Genomic DNA, 12,478 nt, shown 5'->3' on the forward strand with positions numbered 1-12,478 from the left:
TCCGCTTACCCAAACTTGCTCGCCCGAGAAGCCTACCAACGTTCCTGTATAGGGCATCAGGTCTTTGTCCTTCAATCCTAATTGATCAAAAGCATCCCCACAGATGATGTCAGCGAAGCTCCCTTGGTCCAAAAGAACCCGCCGCACGTTAAACCTGTTGATTCTTATCATCACAACCACCGGATCGTCTTTGTGCGTCCTGATCCCTTCGAAATCGACCGACAATATCACAATATCTGGATGCTGGAAACTGAATGTCGTTTCGTACTGTTGCACTTATGTCACTGCTCTCACGTGCCTTCGCCTCGCCGACGTTGTATCTCCGCCCCCGCCGAATCCACCCGCAATTGTATTTATCGTACCAACTGGCGGCTCAAAGTCTTTATTAAAGGTTTCCTCCGCCTCCTTCTTCCTTGTGGCCAATGTTTCCTTCTTGTCAGCGGTTGGCGTGCGCCGGCGGTCGTCTCGCCTGCGGTCATCCTGCTGACGACCCCCTCTGTACCGCTTCCCTTGCTGTCGCTCTCCATTCCACCGATCGCCACGGTCATTCATCTACGATCGTCCCGCTCGAATGAGCCTCTCAATCTCGTTCTTCAGGGTAAAGCAATCTCCCGTTTCGTGGCCGGCCGAACGGTGGTACTCGCACCACTTTGTTTTATCCAACGCCACTCGGGGCGGGTCGGTCTCTTTCTCGCCTTCCTCAACTGCGTGATTTGCCTTGACCTCTCGAAGCAACTCCGTCAGATGGGCGTTAAGACTCTTTCCTGACTCCTCTCGTCGGCGAGGGTCAGCTTGATGCCACGGTCTGCGACGCTCAAAGTTTTCTCTCCTAGGATACAATGGCTCCTTCGCAGTCTTTTCTCTTGTCCTTACCTTCCTGTCTCGCTTTTTGCTGCTCTCTCCCCTTTCCTTAGTCCGCTTTTCTTCCGGCGAAGCGTCCCCCAGCTCGCCGTCTTTCTCCTTTTTCGTGCACCTTCGCTTGAAAGCATCATCTTCCTCGTCCAGAATGTAGGTGTTTGCTCGCGTCCGGATCTCCGCCATATACCGAGCCGGTTTGCGGCTCAATTTGCTGTTCAGCTTCCCCGGTTGCAACCCGTTCTTGAAGGCACGCGCACAGGCGTGCTGCTCTGACTCCTCAATTTTGACTGATGTTGCGCTGAATCGTTTTACATACTGCTTTAGAGTCTCGCCCTCAGATTGGCGAACGTTGTAGAGATCCTCGATCGTCACCTGCTTGGTTTTGCTGGTGGAAAACTGGACGAGGAATTTTGATGAGAAGTCACGGAAATTAGTGATGGATCCCCGGGGTAGCGTGGTAAACCAAGCCATGGTTGTGCCTTTGAACGTAGCTGGAAACATCCTGCACTTCACAGCGTCAGAAGCGGCAGTGATCACCATTTTTGTGTTGAAGTATAACATGTGCTCTTTGGGATCAGATTTCCCGTTGTATGTCTCAAGTACAATATTCTTCATGTTATCTGGTATGGCAACCTCCCTTACTGCCACTGAGAACGGCTCGAATTCAGCCACGGCCTCCGCCTCGCGTTCCCCTTCATCCTGTTGCTCGGAACGATAATACTCTAGCTGTTCTTGCAAGTAGTCGTTCCTTTGTCATATATCATCAACACTATCGATCAAGCGCCTCCAGTCTTGGCCAGAGATCGGTGCCTGAGCTGCCTGATTCTCCTCTCCCGAAACTCCGGGTGAGTGCGTTGGTGATCTTTGTTGCTCCGGTGAATTCGGCGGAGAAGGTAACGGAGGCATTGGAGAAGGAGGTGGAGGTGATGGTGGTGGTGGACGAGTTAACTGATCGGTTTCTTTACGACGAACTTGCTCGCGTCACGGCCTACCTCTTACGCGACGTGGAGGCGAGCCGCGCCGCCGCTCTTGATCTTCGTCGCGTCGTCGACGACGTGTTTCCATCGATCCTAAATAGTGAACCGAAAAACTTCGAGCGAAAACTGAAAACTGAAGAAAATTCACACGAAGAATTGAACTTCTCCAAATCCAACTGCAATCCACGTAGTTTGGGAATCAAAATCTACTGGTCCCCACAGACGGCGTCAAATGTTCCATCATGAACATTGAGATGAGGTATAGTACCTAAGATGCAAGGAACGTGATGCGAGATTTCTAGAGATAAGTGAGAGTGTAACCGCTTAGAGAGAGAAAGTAACTGAATTTCAAGCTTGTTATTGCACAAATGAGCTAAGGGGTCCCTTACAATTGGTCACCGTCCCCTATTTATAGTTGGGGGAGTTGGGCCTAGCGCCTCTAAATCATCCTAATGGGCCAGTTGGGCCTTCGAGACAAACGCCTAAGTCCCTGATGTATTCCTCGCCTTAAGCCAGCGTCCCTGGCTGAGGGACCCTAGGGTCTCGCCCAGTCCACAAGTCCACAAGACATCGAGCTCGAAGCATGAGAGCTAAGTGTGTCTTTAAACAAAAGAGATAAGGCGATGGGCGTAAGAAGCTAGCTAATGTCAAACATAAGGCACGGGAATAAAGAGTAATTGCCAACATGGCTTGGTAATTTTAAAGATAAGGATACTCTGCTCATCCTCTGGTGCTCACAAAGGGAATTGGGTTTAACACCCCAGCCCTTAGGCTTCCCGCCCCACTTAAAGTGGGGAAATTACCGGAAACCCTCCGGATTAATATCGGTAAATGATTTTCCGCTACGTATCGGTTTATCATTTACCGATTCGTATTGATATAACAGCATCAGATAGGTTTTGAAACACATAATTTTCAAAACCCATTTCCCTCCCCAAATCACTCTCTCTTCAAATCTCTCCCAAACTTGCGTTCCACCACTCCAAGCTTCGGTCCCATCATCATCAAAGCTTCCTCAAAGCACCGGAACTCCCATTCCATTACATTCAAAAGGTAAGTTTGATTTTCATTTATTCTCTCACATTGATTGATGATTAGAGGTAGTTGATGGATTATTAGGTGAATGTTGAACACTAGGGTAGTTGATTGATGATTAGAGGTAGGTTTTATTGACTGAAATTGCATGAAACGGTCATGGGCACGAGTGGGTCGTTTCCAGTTCTTGTTCTGGGTTTACTGTAAAATCGGAAAAACATTTTTCGATTCTGAAATGGAAAATGTTTTTCCGATTCTGTAATGGAAAAACATTTCCCGATTCTTTATTAAGCCAGTTTATTAAGCCAGTTTTTTTAAGCCAGTTTTTTTTAGTTTTAAACCAGTCCTCCATCTATTGGGCTGAATATTTTGTACAAATTTTCAAATATTTTAGTGTCATGACACTGGGAAAGGGTGTTGATGGTATCGGCTTATTAGAACTAGGGAACTTCCTTAATGTTGCATTTTAGTTATCTAGATTGACAAATTTGGTTATATAATTTATTTTCCTGTTCTGCTACTGGTGTCCTATGACAGAATTCATAAATTCTTCTTCCTTGAAAAATGATAATTTATGTATAACAGGGCAGATGGAAAAATATTTTATTAAGCCAGTTTTTTTTTCATTATTTTTTTATTAACTGAAAATGCTATATGAGAGATGTTTGTTTCTATATGAGAGATGTTTGTTGCTATATGAGAGATGTTTGTACAAGTTGTAACTGTTAAAGTTGCTCAAGTTGTAATTTGATGTTAAATTTGTTTGCTTTTCATAGGAGAATGAAGGGCGGGAGGAAGAGGTCTCGATCTTCTACAGTCGATGATGCAGAGGATCGCCACGAGCGCTTGCATGCTTCAACGCAGCGCGGCGTCCATCGAGCAGCTAGTCAGGCGGTTGAGGCTTCGGCCCCGTCTCCGTCTCCGTCTGCTACTCCGGCCAGGGCTCCGTCTCCGTGTCCGTCTGCTACAGCTCCGTCAGGTGGTCCGTCTGCTACAGCTCCGTCAGGTACTCCGGCTGAGCCTCAGCCTCATCCTACTCCGGTGTCTCCGATGGTTGAGTTACCTCCTGAGGAGACATCTGGCGAGAAGTCTTCTTCGGAGCCCAGTGGTGAGGAGTCTGCTTCTGAGACTGCTTCTGAGGCCAGTGGTGAGGAGGAGGAGCCTCTTATTCTCCAGAAGGAGATTGATGCTGCTGATGTGGTGCCAGAGGAGGGGGCACAGGGCGGTGCGGATGACGACCTCATCCAGAGGGTGGCACCGTTTCCCGGGGGGCTGAGCATCTGTCGCTTCTTGCGCATTATCCTGACCACAAGGCTCCTTGGACGTGGCAGGCACTTCTTTGCACAGACCTGCGGTACGTGGACCGTCGGACATTGAGGGTGGTCACTGTTGGGGGGAAGGTACGGAACCTACCCTGTGATGGCGATTCAGAGGCCCACACACATGTGCGACAGCTGCTGCAGCAGACGGGTTTGTATCACCTGCCTTGGTGTGGGTTACCGGAGACAGACCCAGCTGTCATACTGGCCCTTGTTGAGAGATGGCATGAGGAGACGAGTAGCTTCCACATGCCATTCGGGGAGATGACTATCACCCTGGACGATGTGTCGGCTCTTCTCCATCTTCCCACAGGGTCGAGGTTCTACACTCCGAGCAGGGGGGAGCGAGATGACTGTGCAGCGCTCTGCGCCCAGCTCCTGGGAGGATCTGTTGCTGATTATCTGGTTGAGTTTGAGGCGGCGGGTGGCCAGAACATTCGGTTCATTACTCTGAAGACCATGTACACGTCTGCTATGGATGGTATGTCTTAATCATTACTTTATTAAGTTGTATTTATTTTTAGCGTATTATTAATAACTGTTAACTTAATTCATTTCATTGTAGATGGACGCTATGAGGATGCTGCTAGGATCTGGCTGGTGAACCAGCTTGGTGCCACCTTCTTTGCCAGCAAGAGTGGTGGTTACCACACTACTGTCTACTAGATCGGGCGGCTTGAGGACCTCGGTCGCGTGTCGGAGTACGCGTGGGGTGCGATTGCGCTGGCATCGTTGTACGAACAGCTGAGTCGTGCTTCCCGTAGGAAGACAGCCCAGATCGGTGGGTTCACCTCCCTCTTGCTGTCATGGGCGTATGAGTACATATCCAGCAGCGTCATTATCAGGACGGAGGTACCCGGCTACACACAGGACCAGCCTAGGGCGCAACGGTGGTCCACGTCCCGGATCGCGCATTCCGGACTCGATGAGAGACGAGTCATGCTCGATGAGCTTACAGTGGATGATATCACATGGACCCCTTTTGAGGACCATCGAGATGTTCGACCGCGGGATCCCAGGGCCCTCTATTCCGGCTACATCAGGACACCTTACGGTCGGTCTGTGAGCCGACATCTACCAGAGCGGGTTATGCGCCAGTTTGGCTACATACAGGACATCCCTCGACACCCCTCTGAGATCCAGATGACGGGGTCCCTTGCTGAGACCGCAGATGCTGCCTATGCTGAGTTTGAGCCGCACCTCCGCCCTCATGGGATACCTGCTACATATCCGGGGGGTTACATGAGGTGGTATAGCAGAGTGTCCTATGTGTTCATCATCCCTGAGGATAGGAGGGAGGAGCTTAGTGTCGTGGTAAGTTTGGATTCTAAATTTGTATATTATTTTTATCCATTCAATTGTGATTTTTGTTAATGAAATTTTTTTTGTATATTATTTTTATGCAGTCTGCTATACGTAGGGGTGTGGAGTTGTTGGAGCAGTCACTGGAGGTGCCAGGTGCTCTTGCTCCAGGGACACAGCCCCGAATCCTTACGGAGAGGGCGCTCGATCTCTTTCGACGAAATTCCTTCGTTGGTACCCAGGGAGTTGCCTTTTCTGCTATTCGAGGAGCCGCAGCTGCGGGAGGCAGAGCTCGTGGAGGCAGACCCCGTGGAGGCGGAGCCCGTGGAGGCAGAGCACGTGGAGGCAGAGCACGTGGAGAGGGTGATCCTGGAGAGGGTGTTCATGGAGGTAGAGCTCGTGGACCCAGAGGTCGCAGGGGGCGGGGTCGGGGAGAGTGATTTTATTACACTTGTTATGTGGGATCCATTATTATGTATATGTTAGGACTTTTTATGTTATGTTATGACTCTTGCCTCGTTTTATTTACATGTGTTATATTTTTAGTCTTAATATTATGACTCTTATAATGAAAAAAACAGAAACAACGACAACATAAATAATTCAAAGCATGTAGTAATCCATGACAATAAGTTAAACGGTTACACAACCAAATTAAACATAAGCAACACCGAAAACAAAATTATTCCTCTGTGATATCGATGAAGTCATGGGCTCCGCAATCTTTTGGGAATACCTTCACTAGGTTGGGCAATGTTATATTAAGATAACAAACAGTTCCTCTAGGTGCAAACACAGCAACCTGCAAGTGAAATGTATACTTTAATTAAACCATGCTTATCTGTCCAAAAAATGAAGCAAGTTTCATGTTTAGGTTTCAGACCTTTTGGAGAACGAGAACAGATCCAACAGTTATGTCATTCGCAAATTCACTATGAGTAAAGGTCTTGCGATGGATGCTAGCATCAACAGCACCCGTGGGGTCCTAAATTTTTGAAATCGTTTGAGAATTAAATAAGAATGGTTAGTCAAGGGGGACCAAAAACAAGGCCTTACAAAAGCAAGGACAAGACATACCTTGAGGGTAACTTTCGCATCTCCAAACCCATTGGGAGTGCAAGATTTGATAACAGCAACAACATTCTCCACCCTCTCAACGTTCGCTGTCAGAAAGCCCAGCGGAGTGGCAATTCCCCACTCTTGCAGGGCTGATAGCCAAGCATGTGAGTTGAAATCAGGATCGGTTTCGGTTGATCCATGATCTAGCACACGCCTCACGATTTCCTGGGTCGGAATGAGTGGTGTGTTAGGGGTGGATCTACGGGCATACATGGCAGCCTGGATGGCGCCAGCCGGGCCAGGAATGAGAGGACGAGAGCTGCCAGAGTTGTTGCTTTGACCTTTGCAATGGCGGACAAATGGATTTGGGTCTTGTTCCATTGTGTAGAATGAGGAGTAAGAAGAAGAGGCAAGACACAATAGACAGGAAGATGAGGAATGAAGAGTAAGAAGAAGAGGCAAGACACAACAGAGATTTATAGCTCAGGAGTACGGTCAAAACATTTAAGGTGTACTGGTGGATGGTAGAATAGTGGTTGGGGCTGGTGGTTGAGAGTAATGTCAGGGTTGGTGGTGGAGGGTAATGAAAGTGAAAATGACAAGAGTACACCAAATTAACATTACCAAAAGTACATCAAATTAACATTACCAAAAGTACACGCATGAACCTGCCAATCTACGATGATGTCTAAATAGTTGTCATTAACAACAACCTGTGATAAGGGCCACATTCTACCAAATTACAGAGAGTTTACAAATTAATATTACACAATACAAGAACATTCAATCTTTGGTGATGTCCACATAGTCCGCATGACCACTAAAAGCACCAAGCCAAGCTTGGAATTGTTCAGCGTACATGTCTAAACGTGGACCATATAGGTTGCGCCAGTATTTGGAGGCAAGATCAGCGTGCCAATCCCACTGGGGAGCAATAGTCGGCATAGGATGTCCAGGAGTTAATTGGAGCTGCATTTTAGAGAATAACCATAAAATTAGATAACTTCCACATACAAAAATTAATCGACAAGCTAGTAGGCAACTAAAATATTAGTGTATTTGGTCAAAATATACATGTACCCAGTGATTTATCACATGTCCAATAGCTATAACAGTATGCTCATCTCGTGGACCGGCTCCTATCAGTGGAAAGTATGTGTTACAACCCATAGAGGATAAGGATACGAGAACCAATTGGTACTTTGTGGCAACAAGGTATCCCATCTCTGGCAGTTGAAACCATTTGTCAGGGGTGGCCGGGTCAACAAGAGGAAGAGTGAGACGATCATGTAAGCCATAAACAACATCTGTGCCCCACATCCTATTATACATTAACACATTGGTCTCAAGTTCTTGTATCAATGAAGCCCTAACCCAAGGCCAACCGTCCTGACCGGCGGAATGCCCCATTAATGCAGCAATGGATCTATAGCCACAGTTACCATCATCCTCAACATCTGTAATTGTGTCAATATATGGATGGAGAAAGGCTGGAAAGTTACACATGAAAGGGCTTGTATCAGACTTCTTCACATGCTTCTTCCTCTTTGCTGGTTGTGAAGACTTCTTTTCCTCTTTAATCTTCTTGTCAGTAAGTTCAAACGCTGAAGGATCACGAGTCAAGGATCCTATTGCTCGACCCTTGGGTTGTTTGCTCTCCTTTAACTTAGGAGTGCGGTTGGACTTTATCCGAAGCTCAAGAGTACATAGTGTACTCCTTTCAGGACAATATATCGCCTGAAGCTTCCTCCTTACCATACTCTGCCCTCCAGTATCCAAAGAATGGAAATAACGTGTCAGTGCCTCAACTTCTGGGTGCATCTCTCCATGGTTTAGTCCGCAAATATCTGAGCTGCCAGTATCTGCAACAGGTACATGCTCCCAACTTAGGCTCTTCCAGAATGGATGAATGGCCTCGTACGGAATCCTCTCATAATCTGCAAGTTCACAGACATGTTACATTGAATCACAAATATAAATAATTGGAAGTAGTTGACAGGAGAGTGGTTGACCGGTAACCTGCAAGTTGACAACCGCAAGGTAGTCCATGAGTCTCTCTCAATAAGCAATCGCATCTGCCGCCGTAGGCTCGCATTCTTGTCAGTTCAGTATCAATGAGTTTCAGGCATTTGATTGACACAAATCCCCTAATATTTGTGTAGAAAGGGTCTTGAAAAGGTGATCAATTTTATTCATACTGCGCTCAAACGATGCTACTATCTCAGTGTGACGATTGGTGGTCAAACTATGCGACGTATCCCATGATGTGGCCAGGTCACCCTTACTGTTCCGCAACATCAACTTCAAGCTGGCATGTGCACCTTCAGCCCTGCAAACCAACAACGCACATGTAAGAATTAATACTGTAATAATCTATGAAATGAAATACATATAACAAGTCATAACATAATTTTTGTACCTGTTACTTGTTGTTGTTCCAAAATGCATCACATGATTTGTCCATGCCTTGGCAAATTTCTGCTTGTGGACCAACCATGTAGTAGAACAATAAGTGACAAATTTCAACTTGTGTTTAAGCTTGAACATGTTAAACAATTCAATCCAATGAGCTTCAAATTCTGGAACTGTTGGAGCATCTACCAATTCGGCCCACTTGTCCATAACCTCTTGAGCAAAATCATCCGTGCCAACATACTCTTTGCACTTTGCCAAAACACACTTGTTGATGTGCCACAAGCATAGTAAATGGGTAGTGGTGGGAAGGCTTTGTGAAGCAGCACTCAATAAGGCAAGATCTCTGTCCGTCACAATCACTCTAGGCAACCTGGATTGGTCGGAAATCAGAGACTTCATACACTCCAGTGGCCAAATGAAGTCATCTGTGGTCTCACTGCCAATGTAACAGAATGCTATTGAGTATGTTTTATCCGTGGAGGTCAGGCCAACAATCTCGAGCAAGGGTAGTTTGTATTTGCTGGTCTTGTATGTGCAATCCATGATCACTACATATGGGAATGTGTTGAAAAGTTTGACGGCATTAGGATGAGCCCAAAATATATCTCTAATCACTTCCGATCCGGGTTCATTTCGTTCAAAGTGAACATACTTCTCACCATCCAACTTCTTCAGCAAGTATTGTATCTCTGTCAGTGACCCACGAACGGATTGTCTGAACCGCTTGCAAACACCATAAATTTGTTGGATGGTAGTCAAGTTTGAAGGATCTTTTTCCTTCAAGGACGCCAACATCTTTCTAGGTGGAACCCAAGTCTTAGCCTGATTTATCACGTCCTCCTTCGCCTCACTATTCAGTCGACCAGCGTAATTGTGGCCAAGTAGTGACTCAGCTGCGAGATGGATGTGTCTACCGTCCATCACCTTCAACCACCAACCTTTATCATCTTTCGTACGTCGTCCTTTTAGCCTAAAAGGACAACCTGTGTTTTGTGTTGACGTTCCTTCAACAAGATCCGGTTCTCTGTAGGGAATATACGCACCATGCTTCTCACACCCCAGAATGACATATTCTTTTCTTCCCTTCGCACCACTATCAGACTTTGTTGTCACCAAAACAAAATTATTTGCCATAGAAATGTCGCGAACCCATTTCATAAGATCATCTTTCAAAGGGAAACGCTGTTTCAGGATAAACAAGGCATAAGGCATAAAACAAGGCATAAACAAAGCATAAACAAAACATGCAAAAATTTGTGCAATGAGTACCTGATCAGTATGATACAAATGAGAGACATCTATAGATATAATCGGCGGTTCAACTAGTGATGGTTGCTCCTCTGGATTATCATTTTCCAATCCAGTAGCATGTATCAATTGTGATTCACCAAAAAAAAAGGACTCTGTCATCCCTGGAAACAAAACGGTAAATCAATATCCGACCCTATAACGGTAAATCAAAATCCGTTACTATAACGGAATATCATAATCCGATACATTAACGGAAATTCATTTACCGATTCAGTTCACGATACAGCAGCCTAAATTACCAACTTAACTAACTAAACTAACTACTTAAACTAACAACTAACTACTTAAACTAACAACTAACAAACAATACTTACCAGGAGTTTAGAGCTTCCCCTTGGTGGAGGTGGTGTTGGTGGTGGTGGTGGTGGAAAATGTGGAGATGGTAGTGGTGGTGGGAATGTTAAATGTGAGGGAGGAGTGGAGTAATGGTGGAATAAGGTTGTGCGGGCGAGTTATGGGGGGCAGGTGGAGGGAGAGTAATGGTGGAGGGGTTGGTGGAGGGAGTAATGGTGATCAAACTGCCAGAAATCATATCGGTAAATGATTAACCGATATAAACATAGACATCGGTTAATCATTAACCGATATTGTCATTAACCGATATTGTTCTTCGTGTTCTGGTAATGGGATGAAGGTGTTCATACAGAGGAACAATATCGGTTAATGATTAACCGATGTCTATATTTATATCGGTTAATCATTTACCGATGGGTATTTCTGGGATAAAAAAAATGCTGGGGCGCGTAGCCTAAAGGGTGGGGTGCCAAACCCAAATCCCGCTCACAAAGTGCAAATCGGTACCAATGTGAACAGTACAGAAAATTGATTCTGAGGTAAATGGTTTCAGTGAAAAATACAAGTTTGCATTCTGCTGATAAGTGCTCTCCATAGGTTTTTGATTAATTTCGTTGCAGTCTAAAGGGAAACCCCATATCTAATTGGAATTGAATGCATTTTTGCAGTGTCTGTGCAGCTATAGTTTTAATTTAGTCTACAAGAACAGAGGCTGAGGTTTCATCTTTGTTATTGTTTGTGTCACCTTCTCACTCTAAACTGCAATTTTACCTTTTTGCAGGATGTTCATTGAGACATGCAAAAGGCTGAAAATCATGAAGGGTTTTGAAGCATTTTCTTTCGTATGTATTTTCGGTGATGTAAAGCTTCAGGATACTCTTGAATTATGATATATTTTTAATGTTTAAATCAATTGAGTATTCGGTGCTGTTTGTGCTTATGTAGTTGCACTTCTTATTAGGAACTTTCCTTTTCTTGCCAATTTAGTTTCATTTTACATTAGTTGGATAAGACCAAAACAACTGAAGCCACTATAGTATTTGCACTCAAAAGCATTTAGTCTAAAGTCACCCAAAACCACACATGTGTTGGTTTCCAACCCGTTGCTTGGTAAGAGTCTCTTAGATATGCCTCAAGACTGATATGAAAAATGTTTTTTCCACTTTTTGCATTTGTCATATGTCAATTTTTCCCATAAATTACTTGAGGTTCTTCGTGAGGTTCTACCAAAGATGTCTTTGATTGCTTCTGATTTCAGTTTCCTACTAAATGTGAAGATACTTGGTGAACGAGCTCCATTGGTTTCAACTAAAGTATATTGTTGTTATATATATCCTGAATAATATGTGTCTATTTTTTATCTCAAACATTAGAGTGAGTACTCATCTGCAGTTCTTAGAATGAGGTATATATCCACTTGCTTTAGAATTGACCAATCATTAATTCTACACATCACACATCATAAGATTGAGATAAAAAATCCACTGACTGTGAGGAATTGTCACTTTGGATTCCTAGCCATCTTTCCTTTCTGCATAGTTCTGAACTTTGATGTTTAAAAGCAACTATATCAATAAAACTTTATATTTCCATTAACTACTTATTGGAAATAGGTCACACTATAGTTGTGTAATTCTGAATTTCATTTCATATTTATTTCCTAATGACTCATCTGATACTCCTCATATCTAGAATGTATGTCACAATGGTCAGGATTTCTACAGGGAAACACCAATTTTCAAACCAAAGCAGGAATTTGCATTTGCTAGATCAGAAGCAGTTTGAAGTTTTGAAATGGCTGAGATTACTAGGAAAAACTTAATGATTTCGACGAAGGAATCATGCTGATAACTCCACCTGATGCAGAGATATGCATTGGTTTAAAGGTTAACGGAGATGAGGGGAAAC

General features: G+C 44.7%; 2 protein-coding genes across 2 annotated transcripts; both read right to left on the reverse strand.

Moving 5' to 3' along the window:
- Positions 1-552: 552 nt before the first annotated feature.
- LOC130730105 (uncharacterized) lies at positions 553-1,473 on the reverse strand. Its single transcript, XM_057582016.1, has one exon. The coding sequence runs from the start codon at positions 1,471-1,473 to the stop codon at positions 553-555; it is 921 nt and encodes a 306-aa protein (XP_057437999.1).
- Positions 1,474-7,333: 5,860 nt separating this feature from the next.
- LOC130730114 (uncharacterized) lies at positions 7,334-7,960 on the reverse strand. The gene is made up of 2 exons (XM_057582024.1): positions 7,631-7,960; positions 7,334-7,519 (listed from the first exon to the last, which is right to left on the reverse strand). The coding sequence occupies exons 1-2, from the start codon at positions 7,958-7,960 to the stop codon at positions 7,334-7,336; spliced, it is 516 nt and encodes a 171-aa protein (XP_057438007.1).
- Positions 7,961-12,478: the final 4,518 nt, after the last annotated feature.

The sequence above is a fragment of the Lotus japonicus genome, chromosome 1 (genome assembly GCF_012489685.1).
Source record: "Lotus japonicus ecotype B-129 chromosome 1, LjGifu_v1.2".
Classification (NCBI taxonomy): domain Eukaryota; kingdom Viridiplantae; phylum Streptophyta; class Magnoliopsida; order Fabales; family Fabaceae; genus Lotus; species Lotus japonicus.

Excerpts from the sequence above, each read along its gene's own strand:
- LOC130730105 (XM_057582016.1), bottom strand. The coding sequence starts at position 1,473 with ATGAAGAATATTGTACTTGAGACATACAACGGGAAATCTGATCCCAAA.
- LOC130730114 (XM_057582024.1), bottom strand. The coding sequence starts at position 7,960 with ATGGGGCATTCCGCCGGTCAGGACGGTTGGCCTTGGGTTAGGGCTTCA. Across the intron at positions 7,520-7,630 it reads GACATGTGATAAATCACTGG|CTCCAATTAACTCCTGGACA; the intron begins GTACATGTATAT and ends TCTAAAATGCAG.